The following is an 18,203-nucleotide window of genomic DNA, read 5'->3' on the forward strand; positions in this document are numbered from 1 at the left end:
CTCCCGGCCGGCTCCCGCCGCTCCCGGCTCTTGGTCGCGGGCCTGGGGACTCGGGATCCCGCCGCCGGGGCCGCAGCATGGGGCGCTTCCGCGGGGGCCTGCGGTGCATCAAGTACCTGCTTCTCGGCTTCAACCTGCTCTTCTGGGTGAGACCCGGAGCCAAGAGGGCCGGGCAGGGGAGGGGGCCGGGCGGGGCGCGGGACCCGGGTCCCCGGGGAGCTGACCGCTGCGGCGTCCGAGCCGGGCTCCGGGAGAAGGCAGGGTGTTCCAAACGCCGGAGGTGAGAAGAAGGCAGACAAAGAGGGAGGGGAGGGATGGAGGGGGAGAGAATCGAAAGAGAGAGAGATTGAGCAAAGGGAAATGGTGAGAAGGGGGGAGACGACCTGGGCTCTTCCCTTTGAGGAACATCTCTGCCTGGGTTTTCATCTGGCAGCTGGTGACTCGAGGTGTGGGCACACCAGCCTCTCCTCACCTCCTGAGGGTCGGCTCCCCTCCAGCCGCCCGTGCACACACCCCCTGACCCCCAGAGCCCCGGCCCGGCCAGCGCGCTGGGACAGGAACCCGCGCGGGGCTGCCGGGTGGTGCCCCGTCCGAGTGTGTGCACTCACCACCGGTCTCTGATGGTTTAGGGTAGGAAATTGGGGGTAGGAGAGAAAATGGTATGGGGTGACGGGAGAGGGTCGTCCTTCTTCTGAGGATTAGGGAGGGGTCCCGCCGGAGGAGAGGAGGTGGTGGTGCCCTTCTCTGAAGGGGACCTGCGGAAGGGAGGGGCATCTGAGGGGCAGCAGCGTCTCTCCCAACCCCCAACCCCCAACCCCCAACCCACAGCCTCCGCTACATACTAATGTTCCCAGGGATGATCTCATTCAACTTTGCGTTGAATGAACACACTCTCGGGATTGGTGGTCCACAGAGAGATAGGGCCGTGACCCTTTTCTCCTATATTATTGGTTCGAGATTGGGGCTAGACCATCACTAGATCCCTAGATATCTTGGGCCCTAAAGAACTGTGGGACAAGGCCTGAAAATTGTCTTGTCTGCACATCCTTTCTTGGCCTTCCTCAAGAGAATGTCGGCCAGTATAACTGCTCAGATAGACCCTGGAGGAAAATAGAAATCTTGCTTTGGGTGAAGAAGTTCTTAGAACAGCAGGGGCCTGGGAGCTTTGAAACAACTGGAATGGAGGAGGGTAGTGGTTGTCCTAATTGCTCTGGGGTGGTTGTCTGCCCAGGACTGCAGCTAATTAATTATTGAATGATGAGCTCTGCTTGTGTCTGCCAACCCATTAGCCCAGATGCCTAGGTGACTCCAGCAACTCAAGCTCTCAGAGGCCAAGTTGCCATTCTCAGCATCCTTCCGCAGAGGAAGGTGTGAAGGAGGTAGCCCCAAGATAGCCCCTGAATTTTAAAACTACATATGGCTTTTGTACACGGGAGCATTTCCATCCAGCGTACTACAGGGAGGCGTATTTTGAAAGGCCTTTTATACTGTGCTTTTGAATAGTCTGGCTTAATTTCAAGAGCTGTTCGTTAAAAATGTCATGCCTCAGTGACACCCTTCACTCTCACTGCTTACAAATTCAAAAGAAGTTGCCTATCAGCCTGAGAAAGAATTCTTAGGCTGAGTTCAGTGCCTATTTGGTGCCTGATGTTGTGCCAGCCCGTCCAGAGATAAGAGGAAGCATTTATTGAATATTTTCAATGTGTCAGGGAAAGTGCTAAGCAGATTGCATTCATTATTACACTTAATCCTCAGGACAATCCTGATGTGCATACTATTATTATCCCCATTTTTACAGATGAAGAAACAGAGGCTCAGATAGGTTAACTTGCCCAAGGTTACACCGCTAGGGGCACAGGTGGGACTCAAACTCATCCTACGCACATTACACTCCTAACCTTGGTTCTCCAAGTGTGGTTCCTGGGCCAGCAGCTTCAGCATCTCCTGGGAATTTGTCAGAAGTATACATTCTCAGCCCCATTCCAGGCCTGCCAAATCAGAAACTCTGGGGGAAGTACCCAGCAAGCTATTTTTAACAAGCCCTCCAGATAATTCTCATGTGTGCTCAAGTTTGAGAACCACTCTATTCAACAATTATTAAACAAGCATTATAAAGATAATTTATACATGTGTAAAAATAAATAAATATATAGCATTTATAAATATAAATACTGATCCCTAAGCTGCTAATGTAGTTGAGGAAATAAGACCAATGCATATAGAACAACGACAAACAAAAAGGACCCTATAAAATCAAGTGGCAAATTTCACACTTCTGACCATAAACAGTCAGGGAGGGAGGCAAGAACAAAGTGATGTTTGTGGGCTTATGATGTGTTAGCCACTGGGGTTAGACATGACCTTTCGTTTTTATGATCTAATGGAAGAGATTAGTGAAAGGTTCACAGCAGTCGTGAGGGGTCAGGATGGTTCTCCTGAAGAAGGGGATGTGTAAGTTGAACCGAAGGACTGATGGTATGGGGGTAGACGAAAGTGAGGAGGTGACACCGTCCACCAGCAGAGGAACAGCAAGCGTGCATGGGGCCACCATCCGACGAAGGAATGGGGCTTGGGGGCGGGGATCCCAAGCAGGGTGTGCTCGAGCATGTTACCCTGACTTCCAGGCCTTCGTTTTCTCATGGGTACAGTTGGGGGAATAGACTTATTGAGGAGATTAAAAGGAAATACGGAAAGCATCTGAGCTCACTTTCCCACGAGCCAAGCATTCAGTAAAAGTTAGCTCTCTTCCCCAGTCCCTTAATGTTGGGGAACAGTGTGTATGTTTACCAAGTGACTTGCCGCTTTTCTTTCTTTCGGAATCACTACACGTTATCTTCTCAACTTGTATGTGTGGATGTTCCCCGCTAGAACTTAGATCACCGAGAGAGCAGGGATTTTTTTCTCTTTTGCTCACGGCTGCATCTCCAGTGTCCAGAAAAGTGCCCAGCATGTAGGAAGCACTCAATAAATACCTGCAGAATAAACAAACAAGTCTGCAGGTGAGAGAGCTTGGTACAAATGGCCTTCCCAATTTGCACAGATAAGGAATCCTCGACTTTATCTGGAGGACCGAGCCTCTCTCTTCCTGCTCCTGACCTAGTCATTTGTTCTGTGTTTGCACAGACTGAGCCCAGGAGGGGAATATGGAGGATTCTTCTCTTCTAATTCAATGGGGGGGGGGGCGGGAGGCAGAAGGGAGGGCGCCGAGGGTCTTGGAATAGCCGCAGTCACAGGCAGCCTTCCCACATCTCTACCTGCCCAACCAAAGGGAAAGGGGCGAACTAAAACAGGTACCTAATGGTTTAGGGGAAAATGATCCTTTGGGACAGATGAACTAGTTCTCCACCTTTGCCGTAACCTGATTCCAGAAAAGCCCCACCCTGGTTTCTGAAGTTGTTTTTTCCTGGCTGGAGGGGTTTGTGGGAAGTTTGGGTAAAGAGCAGAAGGCGAGGGACAGTTTTCCTGAAAAGACAGGCTTTACCTTGACTTCAAGTATAATATTTACACACACACTTAGATGCTCGCGGGCCCGCCCTTCTGAGATATAAGGTCCCCCTCTGTGACAACACTTCCTTTCCCGTCAGGAACTCCTCAGAAGGCAGGCACAGAGGCCAGGGTGGGGTATGTTTTGTGATCTGCAATTTGACAAATCGATTGGCAACCTCCTTCTGGCAGCTCAGTTTAAGTTTCCTTAGGCCATGTTCCTGATTTTATAAACATTCGGCTAGACCCTGCCAGGCCAGCGCAGCGCTCCCTGGCCCACGGCCGCTGGCTCTATTCACCACCGAATTTTAAAAAACAAAAGTAAAGCCTAGCCATGAACCCCACTAAATTCATCTCTGTTATCATGGTTGATGTCAAACGCGAAACCCTTTTAGACCCTGCCAGGTCTAAATTCGGACACGACGATCTGATAGCGTGGCATGTCCCCATGCCTTTCACTGAAATCACCTTTATTTTTCTCCCCTGTTGCATAGCAATATAAATAAACCACCACAATCCACCAAGCCGCATATGTTGGTTTAAAGAAAAACCTGGGCGCTGTTTATTCCTTGGTTCATTGTTGTATGCTCAGCGTTTTCCTATCATTGTGCTGTACGCGCTGCTCAGGGCTACCCACCAACAGGAAGCAAGACTGTTCATTGTTGAGAGTCGGATGCCATATATGGCTTGTCTGAAGTTGCTCGCTTTTCCTTCTCACCATGATGAATGCAGCTTTGGGGTTTCACCCGGTGATACCTGACAAGCGCTTTTAGGAAAGACGATGTCACGTGAGCTTGGGAGTGAAAGATGTTTGACTCTGCGGGGGCTTACAGAAGCTGCCTCCTCCTCGTTCCCAAACTTAGTTCAAACAATAACTTCAGAGCTACCACCTGTCAGAAAGACTGGTTTAAAAAAGTGCCTGAAGAAAGTATTCTTTGGCGTCCACCCAAAAGCGAGACCACCCCAGAAAGCAGGTAGGAATTTCCTCAGCCTTGTAGGACGGTCTTCATTGCTGATTTCTGTCACGGTGGGAAGGGAGCAGCAGTGGCTAGCCCCCCCTAATGTGGATGAGGGGGGCCTGGTGTTGCTGGGAGGGGCGAGGACTCTCTGATAGGTGCCAGAGGATAGAGCTCTGGTTCCAGTTGTCTGGTAGACCTAGGACAGGTGCAGGCAGCGTGGCAATTCTTGTGCAGGACTTCAGAGCCGGGAAGGTGGACGCTGGCAGCCCATCGCCTGGGGTTTAAGTTTCCTTAGGCCTGGCTTACTAATTGGGGAGCTTGGTTAGTAAGGCCTTTAATCTCTTTGAGCTTCGATTTTCTCATCTGTAAAATAGACATAATCAAGTACTAACATCAATCTATGATCTTTGTGCAGGTAAAATGAGTAAATCTATGTAAAGTTGTAAGTATGGTATATGCGCATAGTAAATTCTCATTAACATAGGGCATTAGCGGTAGTCATATTTAAACACTAGAAGTACGGGTGGGAACATAGAATCCAGAATCCAAGAGGTTCATAAAGGGAAACAGATGCCCTTTATGCCGACCAAGCAAAGCAGCAAGAGTCAGAGCGTGGAGCTGGAAGAGGGATTTCTTCTCAGCAATTAGTCACTCAGCAAACATGTGCTGACCACCTACTATGTGCTGGGTACCTTGCCAAATGCTGGGCATTCAAAAATGATTTAGATGCAGTCCTCGATCTTGAGGCGCTCGAGCCTTTCTCTCTCTAATGTCTTTGCTCCTTGAGGACAGAGATTGTGCTGTGCTGGGAGCCTCCTGCCTCCACCCCTGGGCACCTGGAAGATGGTCAGTGGTAACTGGCATGGCTCAGATGACAGGGCTGTGTGCATGGACCCCAGCGCGGGAACCGCTTACGTGTCCCCTGCCCTGCCTCTGTGCCAAGGGGAAGCCAGTGGGTGATCGGTGCCGCTCAACCTTCGGCGTGCGTGAAAATTGCTCAGGGATCTTGTTCAGATATATATTCTGATTCTGTAGGTCTGCGTTTCTTACAAGCCCCCGGGTGACGCTGATGCTGCTGGTCCAAAGAACACACTTTGAGAACCGCTGGTGTAGATGTGGCCTGAGGAGGTTAAAGGCCTACTGGTGGCTCGGTTCCAAGCGGGGCAGGGAGCGCCCTCCCCGGGGCCTGTTCACCTGGCTTCCCTGTGGCAGGTGTCCTTATTCCCGTCACCATGCTACCATTACTGTACCATGATTGGTAGTTTCCAGAATTACCAGGTGGCCCCCTGTCCGTGGTCCACTGCATTTCACTGTGTAATTCTAGAATATAACCCATGCAGTATCTTCGGGTCTCCAACCAAGTGTCACAAAAGAGAACCTCCATCTCCCACCTCAGAACTGATAGTTAATGTTACAACAAGGCTGTTCTCCCAAAGCAAGTGATGCTACACTGGCCCCTGAGACAACTCATGTCATAGTCGCTAAGGAATTAAGGCAAAGGAACTGAAGAGGCCTCTCAGGGGAGAATGTCAGATGGGCGGGGGCACCTCCCACGATGAGCAGGGGTTTCTGTGTTCCCACCTTCTCATCCTCTTTGGATGTAATTGGGAACGAAAATAATAGTGCTAACTAACATTCCTATGATGTTTTAGTTTACAGAATGCTTTCATATGCATTACCCCATTTGGTCGTGAATCACAACGATCCCGCAAAATAATATAATTATCCCCATTTTACAGACGTGGACGCTGAAAGTCCGGCACAGCAGGTGGCTTGTCTAAGATCAAAAGACGAGGGAGGAACCAAGGCAGAATTCAAACCCAGATCTTCTGACTTTAAACCCTGTGTTCTTCTCACTGTGTTAACTTATCAGGGCAGGGGAATATAAGGTATGAGAAATGCCCCCGGCTTGGAAAATGTGAAGTCTCTGCCCAGGGAGATCATATCCAGTGTTGGATTCAGTCCTTGATGCATTCCAGAAATGCAGGTGCGCAGAGCTGCATGAAACACTCAGCACGTGGGAGAAGCAGGACAGAGGTTGAGAACAGTGACGATCGGTTTCAGTCAGAGGAAAAGCAAGATGGGAATTGAGAAAGGCTGCGTATCCAGAGACAGTGTTTAAACTTAATTTTAGTAGCAAAAACTTGAAGACTAGTTAGCATTATATAAATATGTGCTGTGGGCCAGCTGCTTTCCTAAGTGCCTGTTGTATTTAACTCCTTTAATCCTCACGACGACCCCCACTTGTTGTCACCCCCAGTCTACAAATGACAAAACAGGTGCAGAGAGTTTACGAAACGTGCCCCGGGACGCAGAGCTAGCCAGTGGCGGAGCTGGGCTTCTGTGTGTGGCCCTGGGGTCTGTGTTCACCCATTCCAAGGCTGCAGGTGGGCAGGGAGAGAAGGTGGAAGCTTCGTCAACACGGAAATTCCAGGCCTGCGCTCCCCAGGGTGGTGGCTGTGCTGATAACTGCCTATTGGCTATTCAAAAAGAAGTTAATATTAAAATAAACATAAAATTCAGTTCCTGAGTCGCTCTAGCCACGTTTCAAGTGCTCAGTCATCACAGTGGCTAGTGGCTACAGTTCTGGATGGTGCAGCTAGAGAACACTTACGATGCTATCACTGGAGAAAGTCCTGTTGGACAGCTCTAGCCTTAATATAGTTAGATCTCTCATAAGTTGTCGTTTCCTGCTTTTCTCTGAACGGGTCTCATAAAAACTAAAAACTAACAACTAACACCTAAAACTGGCATGTCTAGCATAGAAGGTTGGGAAAGCTCAGGCCGTTATGGATAAAGAGTGCAGGGCAGAAATGGCGATGGGCAGAGGAGGGCAGCGGGGACCGTGTTAATGGCGCTGCTTCCTGTCTCGAGCAGGGTTGGGTTCCAGTTGAAATGTAGCATTAGTGAGTCTGCCACCACCACACAGAGTGCCAGGCACTCACTGCCCTGAGCATGTAATGTAACTCATTTAATCTCTTATGGAGGCACTATTACTACCTCCACTTTGCGGCCGAGGAAGGTGGGGGTTAAAGAGATTATGTGACTTGCCCGAGATGACAGGCTGGTAAGTGGCAGAGCCTGATTCAAGCCCAAGATGCGAGAGCCCCCGTTGTTATCAGCTACAAGCTCCTCAGCAGCACAGCACTGTAAGGGTGCACGTTTTTGTTATGATCCTCTCTAAGGGCATCTTTACTCAGTCTGAACACTCAGAAGAGGCAAACTTTTCTAGAAGAGCAGTTGGCACATGTTCCAAAGGGGGTCCCAAGCCCTGTCTCCCCCATCATAACGGTGATGGGGAGTCAGCTCATACACAAGAGAATTAGGCAGGGCTGGCTGGCCAAGCACCCCCAACGGGGCAGCGACGGAGGCCTTGGGAGCTGCTGCCACTCAGCCAGTCAGGCTTTTGTCCTTCCCGTGCACGCACGGATCTGCCCAGTCCCCTGTGGCCTGGTACTCCCTGCCTTCGTGACCACAAACAGCTTCCGGTAAAACTGCTGTAAAGAAAAACCTCTCTAGAACACCAAGCTAGACTTTCATGATTTCTCCTGGATTCATCCAACCTAACTTTTTAAGATACAAAGTGTTTTGGCTTGTTTCAATTTAACCTGAGTTCTGCCTGAAATATTTTTTCCTCTCATTGTCTCTCTGTAACAACTAAAACTGGGTAAAGATCGTTGTTATTGATTGAGGTGTAAGAATCCTGATTATCTGCTCAAGAGTGGTTCTCGCCAACTACCTTGAAAAATATTAGGCTGTAAAATAAATATTGTTTAATGTCCTGTCTTTGTTGATATAAAGCTCAATATAGATGAGATGTCGCAGTAGTCAATATAGCCCTCGGGTAAGTTTATTCAGAGGACGAGCCTGGGGTAGGAGCCAGCTGGATGCTCCAAGGCGAAAGTGCCGAGGACTTAGAAAAGACCCGTTTGTCCTCCTGGAGCTCACCCCTTAGGTGAGGTAAGGCAGGCATTGGGTGTAAGGCACTTCTGTAACTTGGTGGATTGGATTTTAGTTCTCTGTGTATTTGATCTTCACATGATGCCATCTGCGCACTGGAATCATTAGCCAGTAGTCTGTGACAATTAAAGAAAACCACAGCCACCATCTTTTCCCTAATTCTCGCTGATCTCTCCTCCCCTCCTCAGATTCCCTATATTTCTTTAGAGAAAAGGCATCATGTATAACCACGGAATAAACATAACACACTTTCCACTATGTATATTTAAGTTATCTGCTTGATCATTCGCAGCAAGCTTTTCATCGAGTTCGTTTCTTTTCCCTGATCTTGTTATCCTATCCCTGGCACCTCTATGCTGCCTCCAGCAATGTCCGTCAATCCACACAAGTTTATAACAACCTAAAAGAAGAAGGCATGTTTGGCACAGATACACAGCCAGCCCAGTGTTCTTTCCAAGAGGAATAAAACATTCCCAATTCTGTCATGGTTTGGAGGGCGGAACCCTCCCATCGGCGCAGAGAATTAAGCACCGATTGATTTTAAAATATATCTTCACCCGAAGGAAGTCTTTTAGGAATGTCTTAGCATGAGCTTGTTCTTAAGAAATCGTTTTGAGGAAAAATAATAGGGGAAGTCAGAAACACTTGTATCTAACATTTGCAAACTAACAGCTATCTCATCAGACGCTGCCAGGGTCCGGCCCCCGATTCCACCTCACCTGGTCCTGATGTTGAGACAGCAAGGTTCCTCGGAGGCGGTCGTATGGATGTCATAGGCTTTTGGCTCTTGTGTTTCTTGACAAAATCCTCGATTTTGAGACAGCGCCATCTGAATCCTTGCCTTGCTTTCACTATGCTAGGATGAAAATGTTGGGAGCTGGCTTTCCTCTTCGAGAAAATTAGTGTCATCATCCAGAGCGAATAGGCTTCTGACTTTTGCCTGCTAAAAGGATGAGACTCCATTACCCTCATAGTATCATAATGTGGTTTGTAATCACATCAAGAATTGTGAGTGCTCATTACTTGATTCCATCGGGGATGAGAATTGCCAGCAGGAGCAAGTATTAGCTTAAAAGCTTTTAATGAAAACTGTAGGCTTAAAGTGTCATTTCCAACTCTGTGTGACTTCATCCCAAAGAAGAGAATTGCAAATTAGTTGGGTCATGTGTACACATGGTATTCACCCTGGAGAAGCAAGAATACAGAATTCATTTTGTTCATTCTTTCACATGAGCGCCGTGTGTGTGTGTGTGTGTGTGTGTGTGTGTGTGTGTGTGTGTGTCTACAGTCACATTCAGTGTTCATACACTCCTGCCTATAAAAGGCGTGTATAAGTTTTCTCTTCGTGTCCATGCGTGATGCATAGCATACGTCCCTTCAAGCTTAGGAAAATACAGAACTGATACTACGTGCTCTAGTTTTGTTTTGTTTTTCTTTGAGAAAGTGTTTTGCTGAGTATAATCAACAGTGTGTTCACACAGTGCCTTCGGAGGTGTCTACAAAGTGTTTCCCGCATGCAAATAAATTTGAAATAGTACTTTGCAAGGTATTCCCTTGGAGGGCTGTGAGGGAGGTCGTTCAAAATCGCCCTGTCTTAGGCAGGTCAGGTGGCCATAACAAAATCCCATAGACTGGGCAACTTAAAGAACAAGAGTTTATTTCTCACAGTTCTGGAGGCTGGGAAGTCCAAGGTCAAGGTGTGGCCCAATTCAGTTCCTGGTGAGCACTCTCTTCCTGGCTTTCAGAAGGCTGCCTTCTCTCTGTGTCCCCACATGGCACAGGAAGGGAGAGAGAGAGAGAGAGAGACAGAGAGACAGAGAGACAGAGAGACAGAGAGACAGAGAGAGAGAGAGAGGTGGGGGAGATTAGGGGAGGTGGAATCATCTCTCTGGTGTTTTTTCTTATAAGGCACTAATCCTATCTTGAGGGCCTCACCCTCGTGACCTCATTTGAACCTAATCATCTCCCAGAGGTCCCACCTCCAAACACCATCACATTCAGGGGTAGGGCTTCAGCATATGAATTGTCGAGGGGTGGGGCAGTGTTACAGTTCAGTCCATAGCACAGCCTCAGTGGTACCTATGTGATGCCGTGTCACTCACTCATTTAACAGATATCTGTTAGGAACTCACTCTGCAAGGCACGGGGGTAGGTGCTCAGGACACAGCAACAGAGACCTTGTTCCTGCCTTCACAAAGCTCAGGTCTTAATTTAAAAGTAATTACAGAAATATTTAAATAGAAATGGTCATAGGCAACATGAGGAAAGGTACATAGCTAGGCCAGGATAGTCGTCCCAGGGGAAGTGACACCAGAGCTGAGACCTGTGAGTGGGCATGAGTTAGGTGCACAGGGAGGGGAGGAGAGTTTTTCCCTCTCGTGGAAGAAGGAACTGAAACTGTGTGGCTAGAGTGTCTGGGGACAATCGTGTCTCCCATCCAGGTAAAAACACATGTACTGCCTGAGAACTTCCCTAAGTGGTGCTTTTTACCCAAAAGAGAAAAGCTTACTTCCAGGCTTAGTCACCAGACAGCAGAGTAGCCTGTGTTTGCTCTTTGTGACCAGGGTCGGCTGGCGTGCTCTGGGAGCACGGTGGGGGGGTGGGGGGGGGAAGCTGGGAAGCCTGGACGACCCACATCTGGGGAGTAATCTTTGCCTTTTTGCATCTCAGCACCCCTCTTCCTCCAATTAGTGCCATCCTGAAGAACCATGTTTGTGATTTATGAAGCTTTTTTTTTTTGTTTAAGTGAAAAAAAAAAAAAATATGTCCTCAGGATAGAACGTTTCATCAGCGATCCCAGGAAAATGGAAATAAGTTCAGTTAAATGAAATCGAAGTCCACTAACGAGTTCCGTTTCTTGCTAAATGACGGCTTCTGGCAGATAGCCACTTCTTCAAGGAAACTTCCTGTCCGTCCCCTTTGCTTTTGGTGCTCTCTACTCAGGTCTGTAATCCTCTTCTGCTACTTTAGCTTTAGAGCGCAAACTGTCTTCTCTAAACACATGTGCTTACAATTCGCAACTTCGTGTCCTGTGAACTTTCTGTGATATAGTTAGCTATTGAAATAACATGCCCATGAAATGCATAATATAATTATAGCGGGTGATTCCCCCTCTTTAATGATATGGATATATGTCTTTCATCCTTTTGTTTTTTTTCTATTTTTACTTTTTTCCTCTTTTTAAATAGTGGGCCCACTTTTGCCCTCCAAATCCTGTTTCGTCACACTGAGTGCCTAAGAATGCACAATTGGGACTCAGAAAAGAAATGGAGACGCCAACAATGATGATTTCTGGCACGTTCTAGTGGGCCAGTTTTGTGATCAAATTCTTACCTGCAGGGTTAGTGTCCTTCCTAGACCACCCAGTAGGGTTCAGCTTCTCCACGAGCCCCTGAGACTGGGTCGTCTGCATCTATGAATTCTTGGCTCCTGGTTCACATTACATGCTCAATGAATATTCATTAAATGGTTAACATCAGTCTACGGCCATGCCACCCCGAACGTGCCCGATCTTGTCTGATCTCAGAAGCTAAGCAGTGTCGGGCCTGGTTAGGACTTGGATGGGAGACCACCTAGGAAGATCAGGTACTGTAAGCGTTAAAGAAAAAATGATTAACGTCAGAGCCCAATTCATACTGTTGTATGAGAAAGTCCATTATTAGGAAAACAACCTTCCTAGTGATAATTATCCCAAAGGCATAGGGATTGGTACTAGTCCCGGAAGCAGGGTAGCCCTCAGCTAAGTTCTTCCATCAGTAGAGCAGCCCCTTCATGGTCCTCCCTACTCACCACCCCGTAGCATCCCCCTCTGGCGTTCAGCCACCCGGGGCTTTATCTTTGGCTCCTCACTATGACTCACAGCAGGCAGCACTCATCAAATGAGTAGCTCCCTTCCCCCCTCCCCTCCAGGCCCTGCCACGGGCCTTCCAAGATGGTAGCAAGCTAAGTAGAAGCCGTGAGCCGTCTGCCCCAAATCAAGCTCCAGACTCTGACCTCCCCCCAGTACAGTGTTCCAGGGAAGGAAGCAAAGCCCGACCCACACTGTTCCCTCTGCCTGGCTCTTTCCCTGCTCGGTGACTTCTTACTCATCCTTCAAGATGTAAATCGAGATGGAGTGCTTGTGTTGAACTCTGCGTGTCACACTTTGCTCTGATCCCTGGGCAGCGTGACACTCTTTCACTGAGCACACTTCCTGCGCGATGTTGCATTTATTAGTTTATGGGATCATCTTCCACGTTAGACAGGAGTCATGTCTTTTTCATCGTTGTTTCTCTAATGCCGAGCACAGTACCTGACCCGGGCCACCGGTGACTCCCTGAAGGTCAGGGAGGAAGTGAAAGGAGATGAGGGCAGTGGCAAGAAAAGGAAAGAGACAGACAAGCAGCAGCCTCTCGTTCCCTGTTTCTGACATTGGCTCAGATGCAGTGAGTGTTGCGTCTGAATGCAAGAGTGGCTGAGATTGAAAGGAAGACGAGAGCACGAGCACAGGGTGCGGGGTTTCGATCTAGGAGGGTTAAAATGTAAGATTCTAGGGGCCCGAAGGCTTCCTTCAGGTCATGCAGTGACTCGCCTCTTCCTGGGAATGGGTCGCACAGAGCAATGGAACTTAATGGCACTGGACTTGCTCACTTCGTTCCGGAACCGGTGTGCATTGTTTTCAATGTGGCAATCAACCGAAGCCCAGTGAACACAGAGCAAGTCAAGAGCCTTATGAGAATGGCAAGTTGAGAAGGACCAAAGGGCTGCGTGGTCTCTGTTGATGCCATTTTGCAAAGCAGTGATCGCTCTCGTCACAAGCAGCCTCAGGCCTGGCCAGGTCCTCGCCCACAGCGGCCCTGACACAGCGAGCAGCTGCAGGCAGGGAGGATTCCCTCCACGCAGTGATGACATTCAGCTAAGCCACAGTTTCCTTGACTCAGGAGGAAACCCGTGTGGTTTGGGTTGAGTGGGGTGGCGTGGGTGAGCAAGTGCAGATTTTTTTCTCCTTGCCCCGTGGCTTTAAATTGCAACCTCTCTTTTAATTTTCCACTCTGCATCAAACACATCTGTGCCAGCAGTGGACAAATGTATTCCGTCTGGGAGGATGATCCCAGACAGCTATAAATTAGAGTTTGTGGACAGAGATGCCAAAAATGTGGCCATGTGGTAGGGTGTCCCTGGGACCAGTCACCTCCTCCATAGTCTGCTTGGTGGCTGCAGGCCTTGGCCTGATGCCTCTGTCAATAGACTCTGCTTTGTATTTGGAAACTATCTTTCCATCAAGTCACCACTGAAGTGGGCAGGGTTGTCTGTGAGGCTCTGCTGGGCACATCTACCCCTGGTGCTCCTAGGATGGTGCTTTCGCAAGGGCATTGCGTTCTTCCCTGTACCAGAATCAGCAATGACCTTGAAGCTGGTTTCCTCCCAAACTAAAGTATGGTGCAAGAAAACGCTCCGCACTTTTTCTGGATTGAACAAACTACTATATCACGCTTTTTAAAAATGTTTTTAAACTTAGAAGAATAATGTATGCTCAATGCAGAAAACATAGTGAAAAGAGTCGCCTGCAAAATCCCACCTTCAAAGGTAAATATTGTTAGTGTTTTCGCATGACTTCTTTCAATATTTTTCCATGCCAGGCTACCCTTTTTAAAAATGCAAAAATCTTTTAAAGCTAGTCGAGCCCAGTTCCTTTAGCTGTCCCTCACATTATCCAATTAGTGCTTTCCTCTAAGTACTGGAAACTTTTAGTTATTCTGCGCTGGAGAGTCCAGCTGGTAGAACTCTGCCCCTCTAAACCCTCCTTGCTGAAGTCATGCGGCTCTTCTGAAGGAGCCGCAACCGAGGGAACCGGCCTTGAGGGTACGGATGGCGATGAAGGATAAAGGCTGGAAACTTCCTGTCGGTCCCCTTTGCTTTTGGTGCTCTCTACTCAGGTCTGTAATCCTCTTCTGCTACTTTAGTTTTAGAGCGCAAACTGTCTTCTCTAAACACATGTGCTTACAATTCGCAACTTCGTGTCCTGTGAACTTTCTGTGATATAGTTAGCTATTGAAATAACATGCCCATGAAATGCATAATATAATTATAGCGGGTGATTCCCCCTCTTTAATGATATGGATATATGTCTTTCATCCTTTTGTTTTTTTTCTATTTTTACTTTTTTCCTCTTTTTAAATAGTGGGCCCACTTTTGCCCTCCAAATCCTGTTTCGTCACACTGAGTGCCTAAGAATGCACAATTGGGACTCAGAAAAGAAATGGAGACGCCAACAATGATGATTTCTGGCACGTTCTAGTGGGCCAGTTTTGTGATCGAATTCTTACCTGCAGGGTTAGTGTCCTTCCTAGACCACCCAGTAGGGTTCAGCTTCTCCACGAGCCCCTGAGACTGGGTCGTCTGCATCTATGAATTCTTGGCTCCTGGCTCACATTACATGCTCAATGAATATTCATTAAATGGTTAACATCAGTCTACGGCCACGCCACCCCGAACGTGCCCGATCTCGTCTGATCTCAGAAGCCAAGCAGTGTCGGGCCTGGTTAGGACTTGGATGGGAGACCACCTAGGAAGATCAGGTACTGTAAGCGTTAAAGAAAAAATGATTAACGTCAGAGCCCAATTCATACTGTTGTATGAGAAAGTCCATTATTAGGAAAACAACCTTTCTAGTGATAATTATCCCAAAGGCATAGGGATTGGTACTAGTCCTGGAAGCAGGGTAGCCCTCAGCTAAGTTCTTCCATCAGTAGAGCAGCCCCTTCATGGTCCTCCCTACTCACCACCCCGTAGCATCCCCCTCTGGCGTTCAGCCACCCGGGGCTTTATCTTTGGCTCCTCACTATGACTCACAGCAGGCAGCACTCATCAAATGAGTAGCTCCCTTCCCCCCTCCCCTCCAGGCCCTGCCACGGGCCTTCCAAGATGGTAGCAAGCTAAGTAGAAGCCGTGAGCCGTCTGCCCCAAATCAAGCTCCAGACTCTGACCTCCCCCCAGTACAGTGTTCCAGGGAAGGAAGCAAAGCCCGACCCACACTGTTCCCTCTGCCTGGCTCTTTCCCTGCTCGGTGACTTCTTACTCATCCTTCAAGATGTAAATCGAGATGGAGTGCTTGTGTTGAACTCTGCGTGTCACACTTTGCTCTGATCCCTGGGCAGCGTGACACTCTTTCACTGAGCACACTTCCTGCGCGATGTTGCATTTATTAGTTTATGGGATCATCTTCCACGTTAGACAGGAGTCATGTCTTTTTCATCGTTGTTTCTCTAATGCCGAGCACAGTACCTGACCCGGGCCACCGGTGACTCCCTGAAGGTCAGGGAGGAAGTGAAAGGAGATGAGGGCAGTGGCAAGAAAAGGAAAGAGACAGACAAGCAGCAGCCTCTCGTTCCCTGTTTCTGACATTGGCTCAGATGCAGTGAGTGTTGCGTCTGAATGCAAGAGTGGCTGAGATTGAAAGGAAGACGAGAGCACGAGCACAGGGTGCGGGGTTTCGATCTAGGAGGGTTAAAATGTAAGATTCTAGGGGCCCGAAGGCTTCCTTCAGGTCATGCAGTGACTCGCCTCTTCCTGGGAATGGGTCGCACAGAGCAATGGAACTTAATGGCACTGGACTTGCTCACTTCGTTCCGGAACCGGTGTGCATTGTTTTCAATGTGGCAATCAACCGAAGCCCAGTGAACACAGAGCAAGTCAAGAGCCTTATGAGAATGGCAAGTTGAGAAGGACCAAAGGGCTGCGTGGTCTCTGTTGATGCCATTTTGCAAAGCAGTGATCGCTCTCGTCACAAGCAGCCTCAGGCCTGGCCAGGTCCTCGCCCACAGCGGCCCTGACACAGCGAGCAGCTGCAGGCAGGGAGGATTCCCTCCACGCAGTGATGACATTCAGCTAAGCCACAGTTTCCTTGACTCAGGAGGAAACCCGTGTGGTTTGGGTTGAGTGGGGTGGCGTGGGTGAGCAAGTGCAGATTTTTTTCTCCTTGCCCCGTGGCTTTAAATTGCAACCTCTCTTTTAATTTTCCACTCTGCATCAAACACATCTGTGCCAGCAGTGGACAAATGTATTCCGTCTGGGAGGATGATCCCAGACAGCTATAAATTAGAGTTTGTGGACAGAGATGCCAAAAATGTGGCCATGTGGTAGGGTGTCCCTGGGACCAGTCACCTCCTCCATAGTCTGCTTGGTGGCTGCAGGCCTTGGCCTGATGCCTCTGTCAATAGACTTTGCTTTGTATTTGGAAACTATCTTTCCATCAAGTCACCACTGAAGTGAGTGGGCAGGGTTGTCTGTGAGGCTCTGCTGGGCACATCTACCCCTGGTGCTCCTAGGATGGTGCTTTCGCAAGGGCATTGCGTTCTTCCCTGTACCAGAATCCGCAATGACCTTGAAGCTGGTTTCCTCCCAAACTAAAGTATGGTGCAAGAAAACGCTCCGCACTTTTTCTGGATTGAACAAACTACTATATCACGCTTTTTTAAAATGTTTTTAAACTTAGAAGAATAATGTATGCTCAATGCAGAAAACATAGTGAAAAGAGTCGCCTGCAAAATCCCACCTTCAAAGATAAATATTGTTAGTGTTTTCGCATGACTTCTTTCAATATTTTTCCATGCCAGGCTACCCTTTTTAAAAATGCAAAAATCTTTTAAAGCTAGTCGAGCCCAGTTCCTTTAGCTGTCCCTCACATTATCCAATTAGTGCTTTCCTCTAAGTACTGGAAACTTTTAGTTATTCTGCGCTGGAGAGTCCAGCTGGTAGAACTCTGCCCCTCTAAACCCTCCTTGCTGAAGTCATGCGGCTCTTCTGAAGGAGCCGCAACCGAGGGAACCGGCCTTGAGGGTACGGATGGCGATGAAGGATAAAGGCTTCATATAAACCCAGCCAGATAGCCCCAAAGGGTAGCCCCAGGTCTTTACAAATAACCCCACAGATAGAAGGATCCTGTGTACGAAGGCTCAGCCCGACCTGGCTTAGATTTTATTTTACCTTATTAAACCTCTTCCTCCCGGACCTATGTCCTTCTGTCTTCCTGTTGGGGGCAGGGGCAGCCCCTAAACTTTTCACCTGGTGATAGGCCAGGGCAGCCCAACACTAACTGGGAGGGTAGGCGGAACCAGGGGCTATTTTTGCATCTCTGCTTCCTTTCGCCTTGTGCCTCAAGGGATGAGTGTTTGTGGAGAGAGGATGCTGGGGCCGGAGCCTGTTGTAACAGTCCCGCAATGGCAGAAAAGACCTCGGCTTCCGTGCAGAGCCTCACAAAAGCCCTCAGAGTGGTGGAGAGGAAGCAGGCGATGACTCTACCAGCTGCCAGCCTGCCTAGCCGCTGCCCGCGCCAGCCACTCAGCCTCTCCATGAGCCTCACGGCACACAGACCATGCTTTTTCAGAAAATTATTTTTTCCTTTTTCACTTTCCATGGAAACTCAAAATAGCAACCAAAAAAAAAATCCAGCCAAGCTCCCTCCGAGCCTGCAAAACCATCCCCAGGCAGCGCGATGACCGTGAGGCCTTGGGTAGGTAGGGCTCCAGACGCCTCTGAAACCGCTTTCTCACTGGGCACTGGTGTGTTTTCTTTCAGTGGAGAAAAGCAGGTTTCCCCCAGGTCTTGGAGTTCATCTTGGTCTTGATGACCTGGTGGCTGAAACACAGTCCACTCTCACTGTGGCACTGGTCAGGAGGCAAGGGACAGTGAGGCAGGGCACAGATGCCTTCCAGGGGGGTCGCTGCGGGAAAGTTCTCTTCGAGGGGCCTCCCAGGCCGCTCCGCGCGGTCCACGCCCGGGACCCCAGGGCAGCCGGGCGGACTGGGAAGAAGCCCGCGCTTC

The 18,203-nt window shown here is 48.9% G+C and overlaps 1 protein-coding gene and 2 pseudogenes across 1 annotated transcript in view; all 3 read left to right on the forward strand.

Moving 5' to 3' along the window:
• Nucleotides 1-10: 10 nt before the first annotated feature.
• The window catches only part of TSPAN2 (tetraspanin 2), a 48,476-nt gene continuing 30,283 nt past the window's right edge, over nucleotides 11-18,203 (forward strand). Inside the window, exon 1 of the mRNA XM_011366595.2 lies at nucleotides 11-146. Coding sequence (XP_011364897.1) covers nucleotides 78-146 — 69 coding nt within the window. The 5' untranslated portion in view covers nucleotides 11-77. The remainder of the gene's footprint in view (nucleotides 147-18,203) is intronic.
• On the forward strand, nucleotides 11,881-11,999 carry LOC111745544 (annotated as a pseudogene).
• On the forward strand, nucleotides 14,853-14,971 carry LOC111745554 (annotated as a pseudogene).

This window comes from Pteropus vampyrus, unplaced genomic scaffold (genome assembly GCF_000151845.1).
Source record: "Pteropus vampyrus isolate Shadow unplaced genomic scaffold, Pvam_2.0 Scaffold6, whole genome shotgun sequence".
Taxonomy (NCBI): domain Eukaryota; kingdom Metazoa; phylum Chordata; class Mammalia; order Chiroptera; family Pteropodidae; genus Pteropus; species Pteropus vampyrus.